The 23,124-nt window shown below is 36.8% G+C and overlaps 1 protein-coding gene across 29 annotated transcripts in view; it reads left to right on the plus strand.

Moving 5' to 3' along the window:
* The window catches only part of MGA (MAX dimerization protein MGA), a 156,095-nt gene extending 132,971 nt beyond the window's left edge, over window positions 1–23,124 (plus strand). For 8 of the 29 annotated variants that reach the window (XM_067029026.1, XM_059057969.2, XM_067029029.1 and 5 more), the window contains exons 15-24: window positions 758–1,384; window positions 4,663–4,953; window positions 5,135–6,648; window positions 9,601–9,731; window positions 12,645–12,696; window positions 15,065–15,271; window positions 16,459–16,570; window positions 16,854–17,087; window positions 18,216–18,392; window positions 19,279–23,124. In XM_067029026.1, the coding sequence (XP_066885127.1) occupies window positions 758–1,384; window positions 4,663–4,953; window positions 5,135–6,648; window positions 9,601–9,731; window positions 12,645–12,696; window positions 15,065–15,271; window positions 16,459–16,570; window positions 16,854–17,087; window positions 18,216–18,392; window positions 19,279–20,555 (4,622 nt within the window). In that variant the 3' untranslated portion in view covers window positions 20,556–23,124. Of the gene's footprint in view, window positions 1–757; window positions 1,385–4,662; window positions 4,954–5,134; window positions 6,649–9,600; window positions 9,732–12,644; window positions 12,697–15,064; window positions 15,272–16,458; window positions 16,571–16,853; window positions 17,088–18,215; window positions 18,393–19,278 lie in introns of those variants that run through there. The other 21 variants (XM_067029028.1, XM_067029030.1, XM_067029032.1 and 18 more) reach the window with 15 other exon arrangements.

The following is a 23,124-nucleotide window of genomic DNA, read 5'->3' on the forward strand; positions in this document are numbered from 1 at the left end:
GAAATTGAAATCTCTGGCTAAATGCTGGAGTTGTGTGAAGATGGAGGATAGGCCTTGCCTTAAAAAGAACCCATGTTACCTCTTTCTTAAAAAGTAGCTTTAATTGGTGATTTTTTAAAAAGATAGTCTTATCCTGCCCTCTTTTAAAAAATGTCTTTATACATTTTAGAAAAATGCAAAACTTTACTGTCTTGTAAAAGGACAACAATAAATCGGTGGAGGTGCTGGGACAGGAGGAAGTAGTGGAAAAATGTTTTAGAATTAGGAATACAATTTCAACTTCTTACTTTCTTCATCTGTTTTTATTCATTCTTTCATTCAGAGAGCACACAGAGAAACAGTTTATTAAGTTGGAAGCTAGGCAGAAATACACACCCAGAGAGAAAGGGTATGGGCATCCTTTCTAATGAGGAGGAGCGCAGTCTCTTCATCTGTTTTAGATGATGAAGTTGTGTGCTGCTATACTGTCTTTTTAGTGTCCTGGCAATTTGATTATATTGCATAACCAAAAGAATTTCAGAAGGAACACCCAATTTTAATCCCTTCGTTAAAGTTAGAATTTTAAAGGTTTGGTTTGGGTGAAGGGGTGTGTTCGATTTCTGTGGGTGGAAATTGGCATGTGTAATGCAGGTAAGAAATTTCTTAATACCTGTAAGAAATTGACCCAGTGGTGCACAATAAATGTTGATAAACACAATCACTACAAGGATAAAATATGAGAACTGAAGATTTTTGACCAGCAAATTTTTATTTGCAGCGGCTCGACCCTCTCCTGGTGGTGTGTTCACACAGTTTGTGATGAGTAAAGTTGGAGCCCTGCAGCAGAAGATACCTGGAGTTAGCACACCCCAACCCCTAACAGGGCCACAGAAGTTCAGTATCAGACCTTCTCCAGTAATGGTCGTCACACCTGTGGTTTCTTCTGAGCCAGTTCAGGTGTGCAGTCCTGTGACTGCTGCTGTCACTACTACCACCCCTCAAGTGTTTTTAGAGAATGTTACTGCTGTGACACCTGTGACTGCTATTTCTGACGTGGGAACTAAGGAAACTACTTATTCTTCTCGTGCCACCACTGCAGGGGTTGTTGAGGTCTCTGAAACTAATACCAGCACCCTTGTAACACCTACCCAGTCTACAGCCACTGTGAACCTTATCAAAACGACTGGGATAACTACCCCTGTGGCTTCAGTTGCTTTTCCTAAGTCTTTGGTAGCATCTCCTCCAACCATAACTCTTCCTGTTGCTTCCACTGCCTCCACCTCCATAGTCGTGGTGACCACAGCTGCATCTTCCTCCATGGTGACCACACCAACTTCATCTCTGAGCTCTGTTCCCATTATACTCTCGGGAATTGATGGGAGTCCACCAGTGAGCCAGAGACCAGGTAAGGCCTAGATGTTACAAGCTGGTTTACTGACAGCTATTTATATAACTTTGTGGTTTTGATAGGATTATAGATATATCAGGTGTTTCTGCTATAACATGATACATATATTCCTAAAAATCATCACATTCTGCAAAACTGAACACTGAAAATAATAGAGCTTGTGGTAAATATAGGGTTAGGACAGTCACTGAAAATTAATGCAATTTTGTAACCAGAGTACTAATAAAACCTGTAACTGGTACTTTAGAGATAAACAGCCTTGACAGATGATTTAATGGGGCTAGAGATTTCCTCAGGAGATTAACAATATTCAAAAACATTAGAATGGAAATGCTGGCTGAAGGATACTGCATATGGGAGTGGAACTCTGAGCCAGTAGAGCAGCGTTAAGGTGGGCACAGGAGGAAGTGCAGCCTGTTGTGTGCTGAGAGCTGGAGACACATACCTCTCAGGAGGGAACTATATGTAGTTGTTCCCTGTTTTGGGGGTGGAAGGGCTGCTGCTTTATATTTAAAAAAGATTGGAGGGCTTCTGCTTCTGCTGCAGCCAAGCTGAGGGCCCTTTCTCTCTCCTCCTTGTTTAAGATTACCTCTTTCTTAGTAAAAATCATTTATGAATCAGCCCAACTCCTATATACTACTGACATTATTCTCCTGCTTAATTACTATATGTAAACTGATTGAAATAAAAGTAAGGAGGCATATTTCTTTGTTCAGGACTCTGATATTTTATATGTTAAGTTTATAGCTAAAATGAAATTTTTTCTCTTGTTGGCTTAGTTTAAGTGAATTTGAAATAGGAATAATTCAACACTTTGGTAATTTTTCTATCTTAATTCAACCAGCTAAAGCAAAGTCTTTCACACTCTTTTCCACAGTAATTCCTCTTAGACTCTAAGAGGAATTACTGTGGAAAAGAGTGTGAAAGACTTTGCAGGATTTAAGGGGGAATAAAATAGCCAACAGCAGTTCTGTGTTGATAACTGATAGATTTCCTACTAAATATTTTTGTCTTTAGGGGCATGGTCCAAATCCCTCTTGATATTTTAGGAAAGAAGTGATTTATAAATTGAAGTGCTGTTGAAAGGAAAAGTGGATGACAGTATCAAATTTGTTGTCTTTTGCTACTTCCTGTAAATAAACATACCAATATGTTTATTGGTATGTTTATATAATTTCAAAAGTAAGATTGTTGTTGATGAAGCTGTTTTGATTTCCTGTTGAATCTCAAGGTTCTTGTCATATTTTAACTGGTCATGTCTTCTAAATCATGGATTCTAATCTTTCTTTATATTTTTAATTCTGTCATGAAACTGTAAAACAGTTTACCTCTTGTAGTTCATTGTCTCTCAGATTTCAATCACTTGGAACATACACTCAGATATTTTGCTCTGATTCTCTTTTGTACTATCATACAATTGACGTAATATTTTTATTTAAATCCAGTCATTTGTTCACTTAAATGTACTTTTAAAAGGAGCAGTATTACTGTTATTGGAAACCAACATTACTTGCCAAAATAGAGGGTAGCCTCATAAATAAATACACTGAAACAATAATAAAAAGTATCAAATACTAGCCAGCTACTGTAAGTTCTTAACATGTGGCTTGCTCTCTCTGTTAATGAAGAAAGTTAGAAAATGGTGGCATACTATTAAAGATATAATATCAAAGACTGGTAATTTCTTCTGTATTTTAATCAAAAGATTAAAATGCTGACAATGTGATATGATGTTATTCTATATCCACCTACCACCTAAAAGTGTCTTCTGTAACACTACTTGAGGAAATACTAATGTTAACAGATTTTCTTACCTGCTCTTTTATAAATGGAGCTGACTCAAATCACTGCCAACTTCTAAGGAAGTGTATAATTTTGTTATAGGTTCATAAAGTAGATCCCAACTTTGGGATTTAGACAACTCTGACTTTTTCATTTGACTTTCCTTCTTTTTGTCTTTCCCTTCTTCCTCTCTCACACATATTAATAAATCACATATTTAGTGTGTGTATTTAAGGCTGCTTTTGGAGTAATTTGGTTTTGAATCACTCTAAAACTTAATGTGAGTAGAAATGTTCAGGAAATTAAGCATGCTTTAACATGTTTCTTAATTCACATAAGATGAATTTTTTTTAAGTTGCATACTTAAACAGTTTGGTCTTTGTGTTTTATTTCATTTTCAAAAGTAGTCATGGATCTTCTGCATATAATTTGTCATGTAAATCTTAGAAGCTTCACTTTGTTTTAGAAATTTGATACGTTTTTTGGGCAGAGTACCTGTCTGATAGAATATCACATATTAAAATCTTTGTTTTGTTTGGCTTGTTGATTTTTATATTTAGTGACAAACTGATGAAAAATTTTATTTAATAATGTTTTAAAACAAGGAGTAATTGGAAATAATAATGTTAAAGAAGTTCAGTAATTTGAATGGTAATGTTAGACCACTTTCATTTATGCTTACTATTATGTTATTCCTACCTCTTTATTCCTGTGACCAAAAACCTATCTGTAGATTACTCATATTATTTTTTTCCATGTCCTTAGTATTTTCTTCCAAACATTAAAGTGAATCTTTAGGTACTATTAATATTTTGAAATCTCTTAATTCACATCTTCTGCATTAAATTTCTGCTTTTTCTGTTTGTTTTAAAACTATCTTTTGCCTCTTCCTAACCAGGCTTTATTTCCCTGCTTCTTTGATGTCTCTTAATTTCATTCCATTTTTTGGGGGTATGTATTTTTTTTTCCTTCTGAAAAATAATTTCCACAAATCTTTATGCTTTGCTTATTTATCAGTGAATTTTACAAGCCAAGAAGTTTTTAGTACTTTGTTATTTTTAGTCCTTGACTTTTTCTTACTTGAGTAAGACCTGTGAAACCAAGTTATAAGTCTATTAAGTGTTAACAGCCTGAATTTTTAAGTTGAACAAGAAAATTTTATCTTGAACTTCAATGAGAACCAGGTTAAGAGGCCATGTTTTTCATTAGGCAGAAGTGTTATCTCCTTAAATGCACCTCTTGACAATTGATACTTTCTTTTTTACCAATCTAAATGTAAGGCCCTGCAATGTCTGGTTAATACTTAGGTTTAAAGTAAATTGTTCTCAGCCGTAAGACTAGTAAGTAGTGTATCATGGACGTACAGGATTTTACCAACTCTGTAGTTTAAAGTAGAAGTTATTTGTAGCATGGTTAGACCCTATGTCATAATTATTTTTCCCAAGTATTAAAGGGAAATTCTGATACTATGTTTCCCATTTCTTGTTTTTCAGAAAATGCTCCTCAGATTCCAGTGGCTACTCCACAGGTTTCTCCTAACACAGTGAAACGTGCTGGACCTCGATTGTTGTTAATTCCAGTGCAGCAGGGTTCTCCTACTCTTAGACCTGTCCCAAACACACAACTTCAGGGACATCGGATGGTCTTGCAGCCTGTTAGGAGCCCAAGTGGAATGAACCTGTTCAGGCACCCTAATGGGCAGATTGTCCAGCTCCTCCCTTTGCATCAGCTTCGAGGCTCTAATACCCAGCCCAACTTACAGCCTGTCATGTTTCGGAACCCAGGTATAAAATTAGAGATATTTCTGATAAGTTTCTCTTTTCTTGAATCATTTGATCATATGGTATGTTAATATACCAGGATTGGTCTTCTTAGTGTCTTGGAATCACCTGTTAGAAAAGAAATGCATACTTTGGAAGTCTTGATTTGGGCAGTGGTGATTTAAAATGTTCTTTTTCTTACCAGGGTCTGTGATGGGAATCCGGTTACCCACTCCTTCCAAACCTTCAGAGACTCCACCATCTTCTGCTTCGTCCTCTTCTTTCTCTGTTGTGAATCCTGTAATTCAGGCTGTTGGGTCTTCTCCAGCAATGAATGTTATCACTCAGGCACCATCATTGCTTTCTTCTGGACCTAGTTTTGTGTCTCAGTCTGGTACATTGACTCTGAGGATTTCCCCTCCTGAACCGCAAAGCTTTGCAAATAAAACAGGCTCTGAAACCAAAATAACCTATAGTTCAGGAGGGCAACCTGTTGGTACAGCCAGTCTTATTCCTCTCCAGTCTGGTAGTTTTGCCTTGTTGCAGCTCCCAGGACAAAAGCCTGTTCCCAGCTCCATTCTTCAGCATGTTGCTTCACTTCAGATGAAAAGAGAATCTCAGAATGCAGACCAGAAAGATGAAACAAGCTTTTTAAAAAGAGAACAGGAAACTAAGAAGGCCCTACAGTCAGGAGGAGAAGCTATAGACCCTGAGGCTAATATAATAAAACAAAACTCAGGAGCTACTGTCTCAGAAGAAACTCTGAATGATTCCTTGGAAGATGGGGGTGATCATTTAGATGAAGAATCCCTTATAGAAGAAGGTCCTGCAACTGTTAAACCTTCTCAGCATGCCTATATCACTGGCTCACACACAGGTGAAGACTATAAAAATGTTGATGAAGAGTATGGGATTAGGAATCATAACAGTTCCAAAGAAAAACTGACTGTTCTGGAAGTTAAGACCATTTCTGGAAGAGCCAGTAATATGACAGTCCAAAGTGTGAGTAATGTGCAGCTTAAAAAACTTGATGTGAAAGTGGAACAGCAGAAAGGCTTAGACAATCCAGGGGAAAAATCAAATGAATTTCCAATTATCTCTAAAGAAGAAAGTAAACTTGAATTTTCAGGGAGCAGAGTTGTGGAGCAGCAATCTAATCCAAAGCCAGAGGCCAAGGAGAAGGGATGTGGAGATTCTCTGGAGAAGGACAGCATTAGGGAGAGGTGGAGAAAACACCTAAAGGGCCCTTTGACCCAGAAATGTGTTAGAACTTCACAAGAATGCAAGAAAGAGACAGATGAGCAGTTAATTAAAGAAACAGAAACTTGTCAGGAAAATTCAGATGTGTTTCAACAAGAACACGGCATCTCTGATTTACTTGGAAAAAGTGGAACTACTGAGAATGCCAGAATTTTAAAAACTGAATGTGATTCTTGGAGTAGGATTTCTAGTCCTGCAGCCTTCTCCATTGTTCCTAGGAGAGCTACCAAAGGGAGCAGAGGGGAAGGACATTTTCAAGGTCACTTACTGCTATCACGAGACCAGATAAAACCAAAGCAAGAGAAGAAGGGTGGGAGAAGCAGTGCTGACTTCACTGTTTTGGATTTGGAAGAGGATGATGAGGAAGATGAGAATGAGAAAACCGATGATTCTATTGATGAGATTGTGGATGTTGTTTCTGACTACCAGAGTGAGGAGGTTGATGATGTAGAAAAGGTGGTGAGCCCATTTTTGTTGTGACTGAAACCTCAAGAATTTAAATGATTCATTAGAGACAGTAGTTTTTCCAAAAGATCACTAAGATCTGATACATTGATTTGGATGCCTAGGTTTAGATAATGATTAAATGACTTTGTAGTTTTGGGGCTGTGTCAGTCAGGTAACATTTATTGAGCTTATATTGAGCTTTGAGACTTGTCTGATATTATAGGAAGGCAGACTTAAGCCTTAGGGGGATAGATGCTTGAGAGTCCCTATCAAATTAGGTTTTTTTTTTTAAGAAAAAGTCTGAAACTGCTACTCCCATTCAGTCTCCGTTTCTTTGACATTTTGTATGTGAAGTGATTGTAGCTTATCTGGTGAATATATATAAGAAACAGGGAATAGGCAGCCTTAGAACTGGAAGATAATTTATCTGCATTTATAGAGATGTTTTTCTTTTTGGAGAGAAATGAAAAACCCTATTTAATATTTTAATATAACCCTGCCTAAAGTTGTTGTTAATCATCTCCTAAAATTAAATAGTGTCTAGGATATGTATTCTCAACTTTGGTCATCTTCCTTTGTAATCTGACCTTTCTAATTTATATTTTTATTTTTCTGAAGCCATTTTTTTAGACTTTTATTTAGGGTTGTATTTGCTGAACTAAATAACTGAGAGTCAGATATGATATAGGGCAGGAGTTGGGCAAACTTTTTTTGTAAAGGACCAGATTGTAAATATTTTAGCCTTTGCAGGCTAGATGACTTGCTCTTGCAACTACTCAATTGCTATTGTAGAGTGAAAGCAGCCATAAGCAATAGTAAGTGAATGAGTGTGGCTGTGTTCCAATACAACTTTATTTACAAAAACAGATGGCAGGCTGTGGTTTGCTGACCCCTGACCTGGGGTCTGATGTAGAACATGAGGTGATAGCCAGCTGCCTGTGAGGTGCCTTGAAATCTAAATTGTGTCCCTCTCTTCAGGAGCAGATAATACAATGATTGTCAGGCATGGCAGTTTTAGAATCTCACTTCCTTGAGATTCATTCATTCTCTGTGTTACCTGGTCCTTCTCTGTTAATGCCTAATTAACTGCCTTACGGAGATAAAATATAGCAAAAAGATTCATATTTTAAACTTCTAAAATGTTTAAATATTCTAACGTTCCTATGTTGGTTATTTCTGTACCTCACCTGTCTCATTTATAAAATGAGGATCTAGCTCTACAGTTGGATGATTCTATACGCATTTGCCTCACATTCTATCTATAACCTAATCCTTTTTGAGGACTTATATCTGTAGGTAGTTTAGGAGTTAGATTGCAGATCTTCTTGCACTTTTTGCAGGGTCTTTCATTGTAAGTCAGCCTAGGTAAGCATCAGACCAAAAACAGTCCAACTTTATTTTAATTTTAATTTAAAAAATTTTTCCATTATGGTTTATTATAGGATATTGAATATAGTTCCCTGTGCTATACAGTAGGACCTTGTTGTTTATCCATTCTATATATAGTTTGCATCTGCTAATCCCAAACTCCCAATCCATCCCTTCCCTACCCCCCTCCTCCCTCTTGGCAACCACAGGTCACAAACAGTCCAGCTCTAAAATCAGTGAAAACTATTGCTATCAGTAGAACTGACTTAATGGAACCTTTAGTGTGTCTTAGTCATACAGCGTGGCATTGCTTGAATTTCCTAATAGGGAATCTGACAGGTACACTGGCCTTTTAAAAGTAAGGGCATTCAAATCTAAATTCTACGTTGTATTTATGTGTATGTCTGACACCTATGATAGCTTTATACCTGTGATTAGCATTATATTGGAATAGTATAAGGAAAGTTGTGAGTAGCCTTTTTAAGTCTTCCCTGATGAAGTTTATTGGATATTATTTATAAAGCCTGCAATTAAAGCCACACAGTACACATTCTTCAGTTTAATATGGTAAAGCATCTACCTACATTACTATTCAAACCCTTGGGGTTCTGTTGATTTAGCTTCCTAAAGTTAATTTTAATATCCATTGTTTACATTTAATATACATTATTTAGATGATGCTTAAATTGAGGATCATAAATGATGGCTTGCATCATTTATGTCCTTTAGCCTTAGGGAGCCTATAATTTGGGGGTAAGCAGTTTTTCCAGCAAGTTTAAACATAGAATTAATAAGGTGATTGGGATGCTTCATTTTGAGTTGTGCCTCTCTGGTACAGTACAATTGTAGATAACATATTCTCTGTTTGGTTTCTGGCATAGTTAACACTACTTTTAAAGGTGGACTTAAAAGTATCTGCATATCCCATAATCCATATAGTCTACTGTTATAAATATACAGTGATTTTCTGTGGTGGGTGCTCAATAAATGCTTACTGATTGACTTATATTTTGATATAATAAGTACAGAAAGCCTGGGCTTCTTTTGGTATCTGAAATTCTTCAAAAGCTCTCATTTTATAGGGTTGAGAGACTTAGAAGACTGTCTGGGCTATAATCTGTTTCCATATCTGGCTTGAATATGTTTCTGTGGGTGTTTAATATGGGATTAACCATGAAGCACTCTTAAACTAGAATCTGAATTTTTCTTCTTTCTACCTTCTTCCTCACCAAATTCTGTTTTACTGCTATTTAATATTAAGATTTATGCAGCTTTAATATATCTGTACCTGAATTTTGTCCACTAGAAATAACACTGAAGCATCAATACAGCCCTTTGGGGACTCTGTTCAGTCTAATGATGTCTTTTTAATATATATCTGTGATTTATAATGTAGTTCTTGGTAGTTAGCTCTAACCATATGTTGTCTTTATGACCTAATTCCATTTTATGATTAACAAGTTTAGGATTATCAGTACTCATGGTTTAAGATCAGTGTTTGGCACTGGTTGGCTTTATAAGGGGAGCTTTCAGTTGAAAAGTTTAGGTGTGCTTGCTTCCAAATACTTTATTTACTGTTGAAATGCTGTATTTCAGAATAACTGTGTAGAATACATTGAGGATGATGAAGAGCAGGTGGACATTGAGACTGTAGAAGAGCTCCCGGAGGAAGTTAATGTTGTCCACATGAAGACCACAGCTGCCCATACACAGACTTTCAAACAGCTGTAAGTCTTCTCTTTGGATTGTTGTTTTTTGTTGTTGTAGTTTTATGACCATAAGCAAAACTAAATGTTCTTTTCAGGAGTTCTGGGTAACTGACATGGTTCCTTTATTTCTCTAGCTTTTTTCTTAGTAGTAGATGAGGAGAGGAGCTGGAATTCAGAGGTAATTAACTTGCCTTGTTATTGCTACGAGGCAGTATATAAATGTGAATAGCATATGCTTTTGGAGCTTGATACATTGGTATTAAAATACTGGTTTTGCTTGTTTGTGGCTGTTTAATCTTGGGCAAGTCTGTAATCTCTCTGAATCTTAGATTCTTTACCTATGAAATGAAGAAAATGCCCCCATTTAAAGTATTAAATGAGATAATGTATGAGATAACTAACATAACTGATACAGGTGGACTATTCAACAAAGGTTAGTTCTTTTGCTTTTCAGAATATGGCATTAAATTCTAAATTTGGTTACTTTGCTAGTTGAATAGGTCAATACAGTTAGAAAAATTTTCATACCTGTTCAGCTGATGTAATGAAAATGCAGAGAGCATGATGCCTTAGAAAAAAATGTTCTAAGTAAGGCTTGTATTGATTAGGAACTGGGGTGTGAGAGAAAGAAGGGAAAGAAGGTATGAGTTGTTATTTTGTGCCAGACATTGTGCTTTTCAACCTGTTACGTCATCAGCTACCTAAAGTAGCAATGAGTTAAGAGAGAATAATTCATTCCTAGTGAGAAAGTCTAAGGAGGGCTGTAGGGTAGTATTTTTCTTCACTCCAGAGCTATTTGGAAGGTACTTCAGTTGTCTACTGGTTAAGACTGAAAGAATTTAAATCTCTTAAAAACTTAATTAGACTTAAGTTCAACAGTATTGCAGGATGTAAGTTCAGTATACTAAAATCGAGTTCCTAAACAATAGCAACAAACAAAGAAATGTAATTAAAAATACGAAAAAGGTGTTTGGGATTATTAACACAAGTTGTGCAAGACTTCTATAAAATGTTATTGAAAGACATTGAAGAAGAATTCAATAGGGACTTCCCTGGTGGTGCAGTGGTTAAGAATCCACCTGCCAATGTAGGGGACACAGGTTTAATCCCTCGTCCGGGAAGATCGATCCCACATGCTGCGGGGCAACTAAGCCCCTGCGCTGCAACTAGTGAAGCCCGTGCGCCTAGAGCCCATGCTCCATAACAAGAGAAGCCACCTCAACGAAGACTAGCCCCCACTCACTGCAACTAGAGAAAGCCTGCACGTAGCAACGAAGACCCAACACAGCAATCAATCAATCAATCAACTAATAAAGAAATAAAATTTATTTTTAAAAAAAGAATGCAGTAAACAGAGAGATAACCATCTTAATGGACTGGAATAATAAAGGGCCAAGAATAACCAACATATAGCTGTAAAGGAGCAGATTGTTAAAATTTTAAAAATTTCTGTCAGTGAAAAGGCAATTTCAGACTGTAAGGAAAATATTTGCAATATGTGTTTGACAGAGGATTAGTATCAAGCATATAAAATAATTCTTAAAAGTCAGTAAGAAAAAGATGATCCAGTAGAAAAGTAAGTAAAGGATATCATGGGCAATTCACAAAAGATTGCCAGTAAACATGCAAATTTGTTCTACCTCACAAGTAATTATTTATTTATTTTGCAGTACGCGGGCCTCTCACTCTTGGGGTCTCTCCCGTCGCGGAGCACAGGCTCTGGACACGGAGGCTCAGCGGCCATGGCTCACGGGCCTAGCTGCTCCGCGGCATGTGGGATCTTCCCGGACTGGGGCACGAACCTGTGTCCCCTGCATCAGCAGGCGGACTCTCAACCACTGTGTCACCAGGGAAGCCCGTGGACCATTTTTAAAGTCTTCATTGAGTTTGTTACAATATTGCTTTTGTTCTGTGTTTTGGTTTTTTGGCCCCGAGGCATGTGGGATCTTAGCTCCCCAACCAGGGATTGAACCTCCACCCCTGGCATTGGAAGGCGAAGTGGGAAATGCAGATTAAACCACAGTGACTTTACCAATTTATACCCATAAGATTGGTATAAATCGAGATTTCTGATAGTACTGTTGTCTAGGTGTGGAGCAATGGGAGCATACTGCAGGTGGGAGTATAAGTTATAACCACTTTGGAGAGCAGTATGACATGACTACAGTTGAAGATGTGCATACATTTCTTCCATCCAGCAGTTCCACTCCTAGGTATACATCCTAGAAAGGCTCACACACATGTACAAGGGGTCATGTGTGGGATTGTCCATTGCAGCCATTGTGAAAATTTGCCATTGTGAAAATTTGGATATAACCTAAATAACTACTAACATTCTAAAATAAATTTTGGAAAATTCAACAGTTTGGAATACTATATAGCAGTTAAAATGATTGAACTAGATGTATCAACATATCTCACATGCAGTGCTGAATGAGACAAATCACTTGAAGAAAGATACACTACATATAAGTTTAAAATGCTACATAATACCTCCTGTTTAGGGATGAATCAGTACATTCCTAGGAGAGTAAAACTGTAAAGATGTGCATGGTAAACTCAGTTTGCGAGCATTTACTTATGAGAAGGAAGGAAGGTGATGAATGTACCCATATTTTGGTGATGTTTTATTTCTCAAGCTTAGTGACAGATACCTGGATTTTGATTATGTATTTTGTTTGTATAATTTTATATGTTTGAAATAGTTCATAATTGAAAAAAAGTAATTTGCAGTTTTAGGGTCTATTTGGACACTTTTATTTGAGAAAAAAGCATATTTTTGAATAAATCATATTGCCACATATCAGACCATGGGGAAAAGAAGCTGCTTACAATTTAGACAATTTGGAATGGTTTGGTTTAATATAGCTATGAAACAGGTATTAGATTACTGAATTTCAATAAGAATTGGAAAATACTGTCTTCATCTAGGTGCCGTACGCATATCACTGCAGATGAGAAAGCTGCTGAAAAGAGTCGAAAGGTATTTACAGTATGTTTAATGATAATTACTCATTTAATAAAATTGATAACATTTGTCCTTAGGGTTAAAACAACATTAGCTGTATTAGCTATGACTTTTTTCAGGGCCATTTTTACCAGTGAGTTAATATAATCAGTTTTTTTCCCCTTAATGAAATTATACTATTAATGCTTTTTTTTTTCCTTCTCAGTTGTCTACTGTCCCCCACCCCCAGTTGATAGAATAATTTAGAGGAATTAAAATGGGTATGAAGTTTATGAAAACTGATGTGCTTATTTGAAAACTAATCCTATAATGTAATGATATGATGTGAAACAGGCTAGCATTCTTTCTTATTTAGGCTCCTGATTTTTCTGGTGTTCTAAAAAATTAGTTATTATCTGAAGTAATGGCTAGCAATTCAGGGAGCCATGAAATTATAAACCTTCTTTGATTTTCTTAATGTACTCAGTGGTAGGATATCATAGTACCATAATTAAGGAAGGTTTTCTCTTTATCCTAACGAACACTAAGAATGGAAGAGAGTGCAGTTGTTTAACCATTTTCCACTTGTTATTCTATCTTCTTAATTTAAGAGATAAAAATGATGAGATTGAGTTGAGATGGAGGGTGGTATTCAGGTCCTTTGAAAGACTACTGCGTGATTAGTTTGAGTTTGGTTTGATTTTGGGGAGCATATGATACATATTTGCAGGGCCATAATTATTTTGCATATATCACAATTTTTATTTTTTCATTGGACATCCTAAAACATTTTTGAGATGTAAGAATTTTCACAGTAGCTATTTACACAGTCCATTGTTTTGTACCATTATTATTACATGCAAATTATTTTTAGTGTATTAGTGTATTTAAACTTAGTATTAATTTTATTTCTATCTGGTTGTATCTTTGATTCTCCCACACTGTACTAATAATGTACAATGAGTTTTTAACTTTAGAAAGACAATGATTTTGTAGAAGACTTTGGGGGTACTTTCATACCCCATGATATGGTACCACTGTTACTATGATAAAGGTAAACAGTGTCAACAAAATAAAGGCAATTAGAAACATCAAGGTTGGGGGGGACACACATGCACAAAACCCAGAAACTGTAAAAGGCAGGAAATGTAATTATTATTCACTTGGTATGATTAATATTCGTATTGTCATAATAGGTTGGTCACTGTTAATGATTTTTTAAAACTTCTATAATCCATGAATAAAGTATGTAAGACTTAATTTTCAATCTTGAAAAATGAGTAAGTACAAATGACAAGTTGGGAGGTAAAAGAGGGAAGAAGAAATGAAAGATATGAGTACTGATATCCTCATTTTACAAAGAGACACTATTGTTGATGAAATGAGAAACGGAGATAGAATTATATTCACGTTGCAAAGGGATCAATAGAAGAACTAAATGATATATATGTATTAGGAAGATGGCTGGTGAGATGCAAGAGTGTGGTGAGCTAAACCCTTTTCTGCATAGCAGGAAGTAAATAGGTTGTATTGGAAAATGAAAAGAATAAGCGTATATTACTATTTTTAACTTAGGATATATAGACTTAAGAACCAGGAAAAGCCACTAAAAGAATCAAAAATTGTTTGTTTCTGAGGATCCAGTTGGAGGTGCAAGATACAGTTGCTTTTCATTATAAGATCTTTACATATTTATATTTTAAATCCTTTATGCATCTTTTACTTCTTTATAGTAAATAACTTTAAAAATGGAAGTAGAATAAATAAGAGAGAAAGGAAGCCTAAGGCATCCTGAGGTCAAGAAAGACTTTCCTAAAAAATGCGAAGTCTGAGTTTTAAATGTTAAGTTAGGAAGTGGGGGTGGGAGGGGTTAGGTGCAGGCAACAGCCTGTGTAATGGCATGGAGGTGTGGGATTGTAGTGTGTTTAGGAAACTTCTAGCACTTTGGAATGGTTGGAGAGAACAGTGATTTAGGAAGAGAGGCAGTTGACCCTTTTCCAAATTGTAAAGCGTCTTACGGTATTTACGAAAAAAAATTTTCAACTCGTTTTCCACTAATCAAGATTTTGGTAAAGTTTTCCATATAATTTGTGTCATGAAAACAAGTTTTAATAATAAATTATACAGATGAGCTTTTTTATAGATCCCCTCTCTCAAATTCTCCCTCATTTGAGAACTACTTATAATTTCAGCTGAGAAGTGATATCACATTCTCATGTATTAGAATTTACACTGTTGATTTAGAGGAAGGATAGACTGGTAGTAAGTTGACCAATTGAGAGGCTGTTAAGATACTCCGTGCAGAAGATGGTGGGTGTCTGGTATAGAGCAGTGCCATTTGGGGTGGAGGAAGAGGGCGGGTACATGTGAAAGATACTTAGGTGGTGATCTTTTGTTTGGACAGGCTACACCAGTTCCTCTAAAACTAAAACCTGATTACTGGAGCGAAAAACTACAGAAAGAAGCAGAGGCTTTTGCTTATTATCGCCGGACACACACTGCCAATGAGCGGCGCCGCCGTGGTGAAATGAGGGATCTGTTTGAGAAATTGAAGATCACGTTGGGGTTACTTCATTCTTCCAAGGTTTCCAAAAGTCTCATTCTTACTAGGGTAAGTGTTATGTGTAAATGACAGACAAGTAAGAGCTTGACTGAAAGAATCTTCTAGAGATATTTATGAGAAAGAGAATGAAGAAGATTGAAATAGAGCTTGTGTTTAACATATGAAGGTGGACTAATGAATGCCCAATAAATCCCTTAGGAAGAAAAGTCCTTATGTTGAGTTAAAGTAGCTTTTTATTGAAAGTCAGATTCTTAACCAGCAGAGTTATTATCCTTCCTTCAAAAAAAAGAAACTCTGGTAAACTCTGTTTACTATGACTTCTTTACACTGGTGTTTTCCGTAGCACTTAGAAAAGTTCATCACGGTGAAAGGCACAACACAACTGCTATTTTGACATACTTCTTAACAGTTGACAGTCACTTTACAGGAAACTGTAGTATTCAAGCTAGCAGGAGTTTTAGTTTTGCATGTAGAATTTCTAAGGTAATTTTGTTTAAATTGCTTATAAGTAGAAGTTGGAAGAGTAAAAGGCAAGCAGTTATATCCCTCTAGAACAAGGTTATTTCAACCAGATTTTGCTTAGATTAGGAGTTGATTTTAAAGTTGATTATTAAGATCTAAGCAGAGTAAAATGTTTTGTTTCTCCTTGCAGTAGTGGAAATACCTGTTAACCACTCAGTGGTGCTCTTTGTAAATAATCACTTTCCCTAGAAGTATAAGCCAGAAAAATCTCCTGAAGTTTAACAAAAAAATAACTTCTGAAATTAAAAATTGTTTTTTTTTTTTACTTCTATACCTTATCTATTTATTTATTATTTTTAAAGTTTTTATTGGAGTTTAGTTGATTTACAATGTTGTGTTAGTTTCAGGTGTACAGCAAAGTGAATCTGTTATACAGATACATATATCCACTCTTTTTTAGATTCTTTTCCCATAGAGGCCATTACAGAGTATTGAGTAGAGTTCCCTGTGCTATACAGTAGGTCCTTATTAGTGATCTATTTTATATATAGTAGTATGTTTATATCAATCCCAGTCTCACAGTTCATCCCTACTCCTGTTTCCCCCCGGTAATCATAAGTTTGTAAAACATTAACAATTGTTTTAAATAGCATTATAAAGTTCTCTAAAATATTACATAAAAATTTTTTTATTTAAGAAATTGTTGTAGGCCCCACCTGTTTTTCGGGGAAAAAGCAGACTGATGGACGTGATATTACTATTTCTTGTCGTAGGCATTCAGCGAAATTCAAGGACTAACAGATCAGGCAGACAAGTTGATAGGACAGAAAAATCTCCTGACTCGCAAACGGAATATTTTGATACGGAAAGTATCATCTCTTTCAGGTGAGATAAGTGAATGATCTCTGATAAAGTATATAAATATAGCTTTAGTGAGGAAAATCCTTAGTAGATCTTTCAGATACTACTTAGTTTGAGGCTTGGTTCCCAGAGTTAACATCAGAATTATTGTTTGACTGGGTGGGACATTTCTTCTGGATTATAATTACTCTTGCCTTCCATAGTTTAGGGGAATACAGTTAAATCAACTGGATTTCAGTTGACTCTATTTCTCATTATTACGTGGGGTCTTATAGAGAGTAACAGTTTATTCCCTATCAACCTATAGGTAAGACAGAAGAAGTGGTCCTGAAGAAGCTAGAGTATATTTATGCAAAACAACAAGCATTAGAGGCACAAAAAAGAAAAAAGAAGATGGGATCAGATGAGTTTGATGTGTCTCCCAGAACTAGCAAACAGCAGGAAGGATCTTCTGCATCATCTGTAGATCTCGGACAGATGTTTATAAATAACAGGAAGGGGAAACCTTTGATTCTTTCCAGAAAAAAAGACCAGGCCACAGGTAGGAGAGACATTCTTTGCTTTCTTTAATGTAGATGAACATTAGTTTAGTTTAGTTTAGAGAACTGAATGTCTTCTCTTGGCCATAATTTTAGTTTTAATTAAATGAAAGATGGGTTGTATTAAAAGTAGAATATTAACTACATTAGATTTCAGTTTCTAGCTTTACACACTCAAGCAAATCCTAGTAAGTTATCAGTCATGGTAACATATAAGACCTACTTCAGATAGCAGTCTCCAGACAAGTATTTTTCTTCTAGTGTTTCAATATTTTTTTTAAGCTGCCATCTTTTCAGACTTTATAAATGAACTCTTGATTTCCCTGCAGTTCTGCTCATGATTTGAGGAAGTTTGGATCTAGCTGAGACAAATAAATTGGAAATTTTTTTTAAGTTTAATTTTGTTAATCAGGCTCTACTTTTCAGCAGATTGCAATCTGTCAATGAATTGCTATTAAGGAACAAAGTAGATTGGTTTTGATTTTTCTATTCTCTCCTATCTTGATTTTGGAAGTGAGACTATATTGATTTTACATTACTTGTTTATATCCTTTGAGAACGGTATATCCTTTTTTACTCTTTGTATAGCGCAGTGTATGAACCAAGGAAATCTGGTTTATTATATCAACTAAGAAGTAGTGATACTAAAATATGAGTTAGCTTTAACATTGCACACTTAAATGATGTTATTGCTAGGAAAGGATTTTAATGATCATTTAGTCCAGTCACCTCATTTTACAGGTAGAAAAACTGAGGTCTAAAAACTTGAAGTAATTTCTTAGTGGTATATAGGAAAGCAAACCTAGGTATAAAATTGTGTGTGCCTTCATCCCAATTCACCATCAAGACCATCAGAAGCATTCCATTGAAAAAGTGGTTCCATGGCTCTGTTCCTCAACAATAAGAAATTCTGTCCCTTAAGAGAATCACTGGACAGGTAACCATTATTCAGTGAAAAATGGTTCAAAAAATAAATTGCAAGTTGAGGTTCCCTGACAATTTGAATTTTATTTCTTGCTTTTTAAGACAAGGTGTGGTTTTTTTTAGGGATGTCTCCTATACTCTTAGGCTATTCAGTAGCATTAATTGAAGATCTTTTATCCTTAACTAATTTCTGCTCTTCCTTACAGAAAATACCTCACCCTCTAACACTCCACACACCTCTGCCAACATTGTGATGACTCCACAAGGGCAGTTGCTCACTTTAAAAGGTCCCTTATTCTCAGGACCAGTGGTTACTGTTTCTCCTGCTCTCCTAGAAGCAGATCTGAAACCTCAAGTTGCCAGCAGTGCTGTGGCTCAGTCAGGTATGTCATAAGTGTTGTCTTTCATGGGTGGTGAAAAAGAGTTATCCCTGGTATCTCAAAGTGACAGAGAAAGCCTTTGAATGTGTTCTGTAATGATAAAGAACTATTGTATTCAAGTTTGCCTTTCTTAAGAGAAGATTCTCTTTTTAGAACATGTTTCACCCTATCTGTGGTATTGAATTGTATGTTTTATCTGGGAATGGGAATTATTTTGTGATCTCTTCTAATTTCTGAGTAGGAAAAGAATTGAAAAGATGTGAAAGTAAAAGGAGGTTGAGGAGTCATTGTTTTAGTTTTTGGTGTTAATAAATACTTATCAGTTTTGTGTTGTACTCAGAGGTGGTATACTCCTACATTACCAGCCTGATAGTTTCAGCACCCTCCCTTTTGGGGATAAGGAGTTGAGGTGAAAAGGAAATTTCACTTGGACAAAATTTTAGGTTTTAGGCACCTGAATTTCTATTAAGGTAAAAGGGTATCCTTACCAGTACTAATACTGCTAAACCCAGTCTGGAGGAGTCATCCTTTCTTACAGTGCTGCCTTTAGGGCTTCATCTTTCCCTCAGAGTAGCAGTTAATTGGACGAACAGAATTAAGGTGCATGTCTGCCTCAGGATAAAAAAATAAACTTGGGGAGCATTTCTATAAAATAATTAAACAGAACTTTTATTAATGATGGAATATCAAAGTATCTTTTGGTTAGATTTTACCTATTTTCTTGTTAGGCTAAGTCCATAATTTGAAAAACTGGTATTTCCTTTCATCTTCTTGATAAAAGTAGACTGGTGAAATTTTAACTACAACTCCCATGAGATGGTCATTGGGTATGAATGAGAGAACGTACTTACCACTGTAGATATAAATGAGTTTTTTTTTTTCCCCCCAGAAAACGACGACTTATTTATGATGCCAAGAATTGTTAATGTGACATCATTGGCCACGGAGGGAGGTTTGGTAGATATGGGTGGCAGCAAATACCCTCATGAAGTTCCTGATGGCAAGCCGCCTGACCACCTGAAAAACACTGTCAGGAATGAAGATAACTCCTGTGAAGATTTGGGTAGAATCTCTTCCAGAGGCAATCACAGAGATGTCAGAATGGCACTGGGTACAACACAGGTTTATCTGTCAAATAAAGATTCTGGTTTTCCACAAATAGTTGATGTTTCCAGTATGCAAGAAGCACAGGAGTTCTTACCCAAAAAGATTTCCAGTGATATGAGAGGAATTCAGCATAAATGGAAAGAGAGTGAATCAAGACGGGAGAGACTGAAGACAAAGGAGTCTCCATTTCATAAATTAAAGATGAAAGATCTCAAAGACTCAAGCATAGAGATGGAATTGAGAAAGGTAGCATCAGCTATAGAGGAAGCAGCATTGGATCCCAGCGAACTGCTAACTAATATGGAAGATGAGGATGATACTGATGAGACACTGACATCTCTGCTCAATGAGATTGCCTTTCTTAATCAGCAGTTAAATGACGACTCTGTTAGCCTGGCTGAACTGCCCAGCTCTATGGATACAGAGTTCCCAGGGGATACTCGACAGGCTTTTATCAGTAAGCTTCCTCCTGGGAACAGAGCAACTTTCCAGGTTGGCCACTTGGGAACTGGTTTGAAAGAATTGCCTGATGTTCAAGGGGAGAGTGACTCTGTCAGCCCGCTCCTTTTGCACTTGGAAGATGATGACTTTTCTGAGAATGAAAAACAACTTGCAGAACCAGCCTCTGAGCCAGATGTCCTTAAGATTGTTATCGACTCTGAGATAAAGGATTCCCTCGTTTCCCGCAGGAAAGCTGGTGATGAAGGGAAGAGTACTTCTGGCATCCCTGCAGAGCCTGAAAGTGTGTCTTCACCCCCCATCCTACACATGAAGGCTGGCCTAGAAAACAGCAGCACAGATACTTTGTGGAGGCCAATGCCAAAATTGGCACCTCTAGGTTTAAAAGTAGCTAATCCTTCCAGTGATGCAGATGGTCAGAGTCTCAAGGTGATGCCTTGTTTGGCACCTGTAGCTGCCAAAGCTGGGTCAGTTGGACACAAAATGAACTTAACAGGGAATGACCAGGAATGCCGAGACAGCAAGATGATGCCTACATTGGCACCTGTTGTGGCCAAACTGGGCAACTCTGGGGCCTCACCAAGTTCTGCAGGGAAATGAACTTATTTGTCCTCAGGCAGAAGCCAGGCTGTGAGGGGAAACCTCCTTTCTCTGCAGGCACCTGTTTGTGTCATGGAACTGTGATCCTTGACTTTGATGCAGTGGATAATGGTAGAGAAGGGGGGTAGGGTGCTGACCTCGGTATAAGAAATTACTACTATGAAATTCTGATCATGTTAAAATGTGTTACCTCACTTGTGGTGCTGGGTCTCCTCATCCTCTCTAAGAAGATGCGATCCATTGCTGAACACGAGGTGCCCCTCTTACCCAAGGAATTCATAACAAGACTGTAGGTCCATAGTGGTTCCTAGTTCTTCACTCCCAGAGTAAAAGCTGCTTGAGACTTTGGAGTTGCTATGAACTGAACCTTAGTTGATAGCTGTTGTTTAAGTTGTTTAAATCTGAAGTCCAAGGAATGTGATGCACTTGTGCAGAGGGATCCAGAAGAGATAGTTTTTAGTTGGTGTTTCAAGAGTAGGGGGAGAGAGGATGTGTACCATGGAATACCAAAGTGAAGGACTTAGTGTCATTCAACAAAATTTTCTCTTCTTTTATATCCCAAGTAGCTTCCATTCCCTCACCTTTTCAATCAGAATTATAAATCCAAGCCTTCTGGTAAAGTAGGAATGCTTTAAAACAAAAACAAAAACTTTTTATTACTAAGGTAATCATTTTGAGGTGTTAAAATTACTAGTTCTCCCTTATTGTCTTTGGGTGTTGAGAAGACCATTTCATAGTACCAAGATTTCTACCTGGATTGCATATTTTGGAGGTAGGCATAGAGGGAGTCCTCTCCCTTTCACAAATCACATCACTCAAGAGACAGCTAAAATGAAAAGCATTCCCTCTCCATACCAGAGACAGTGGCCAAAATAAAAATCTGTGAGGCTGGATGTTCCCCAAATCAAGCCAGCCTCCTGGTGCTTGAAGGTTTCATTCACTATTACCTGCACAGGATGTAAAGAAAAGAAAAGTCACAGTAGGCATTCTTTACCAGGGAAATAAGGCAGTATTTGAATCACAAGATATATTTTTTATTATCTTCTACCATGGATTCAGTGATCTGTAGAGCTTTTTCACTCATTAGCTGTCAGGGTATGAAGGACTGACAGCCTGTAAAGATAAAGATATTTATATTTTTGTATAGTTGTTTTCATAGATTTCTCAAAGGCTGAAGTTTTCAACCTAGGAGATGAGATTTGTATTGAGTATAGAAATGATGTTTCCTATCTAGTTTGTAAATAATAATGGTGCACTTGAGGGGTCTCTTGGAAACTCCTGGGGGCAAGAATCACTATTCTGAAAATGTATAGACTGGGATTTAGCTGCTGCATTTTGCCTTTCTTAAATAATTATATTTTGGAATGTAACCCCTGTTCTGTCTTCATTGACAGGATTTGCTTGTGTTGTGAAACACTAACACAAGAGCTTCCAGTGCCTGGGCTGTGCCTAGGTAATGCTGTTTCTTCTACATCCCCTGCCTTCTTTATCCCAAATCCCACTCAGCATATCTTCAAAACTAGGTTGTGAAACCAACTTTGGAATGGTCCTAGCCAGTGAATTATTACCTCCGTGGTTGGTTCCCTTTCTAGTAACTCTGGTAATAAACAGATTGAAAAGCGTGGGAAATTTTCTTCTGCAAATTGCAGTGGGAACAAATTCTTTGTTGGTTTTGTGTTACTTGCCTTTCTAGACCTCCTCATCAGCATTCAACCTTCCCACCTCTAAAGGTTACTGAAGAAGCTTGAAGTAGGTAATGAGCACCCCTCAGCTTCTCATTATCCCTCCCACTTCTCTTTACCCAGGAGATTTCATTCAATGCCTTAGCCAAGGAGTCCAGCACCTGTCTTCCCTGCTAATAATTGTCCTTGGAGATGCTCGTAGTTTAATCCAGGTATAGCAGTTTCCCATTATTTCTTTGCTTGTCTTGTCCTTGCATTTCCTCCTGACTTCCCAAGGCTCTTGTAGCTTCTGAGGGTCAGCCAAGGAGCAGGCAAGTGAGCGAGTAATCCTCAGGAAAAGAAGGACCATTCTGCTTCTGAACACTGTTCTTTTTTTTTTTTTAGAAGAAAATAGACAAGTAATATTCATTACTTGATGGGAAGATATTTAACTCTGTTTATGAGAGATGTACAAAGATAGAAATGAGAGATGATCCCAGGTGTTCAAGGAAGGCTGCAGATATCATTACAAAACCCCCAAGATAATGGTGTTTTCAAGACCTTCTTAGAACTAGAATGTTGTTAGGGCTAATTTTAGGAGTGCTCAATCTTCAGAACAATCCTGCAGTCTTGATAGAAATCTAAAATCTCCAAACACTCCTACCTTTTAACCTTACCCCAGGAGAAACTGATCTATGAAAATTACATGTGTGATTATGAAAGATGTAGTTGAGTGAGGAGTTGAGGAATTGGGAGGATAGTGAGCTCTCACCCTAACTATAAGAAGCATGATCTCAGTAGGCCAATAATTTGCCTTTTTATACATCTGTAAATAAATGGAATGTTTTTAAGAATATAATTATGTCAGATTTAGCTTTTTCTTTTATATATTAAATATATATATCTTT

Source organism: Kogia breviceps, chromosome 3, assembly GCF_026419965.1.
Source record: "Kogia breviceps isolate mKogBre1 chromosome 3, mKogBre1 haplotype 1, whole genome shotgun sequence".
Classification (NCBI taxonomy): Eukaryota; Metazoa; Chordata; class Mammalia; order Artiodactyla; family Physeteridae; genus Kogia; species Kogia breviceps.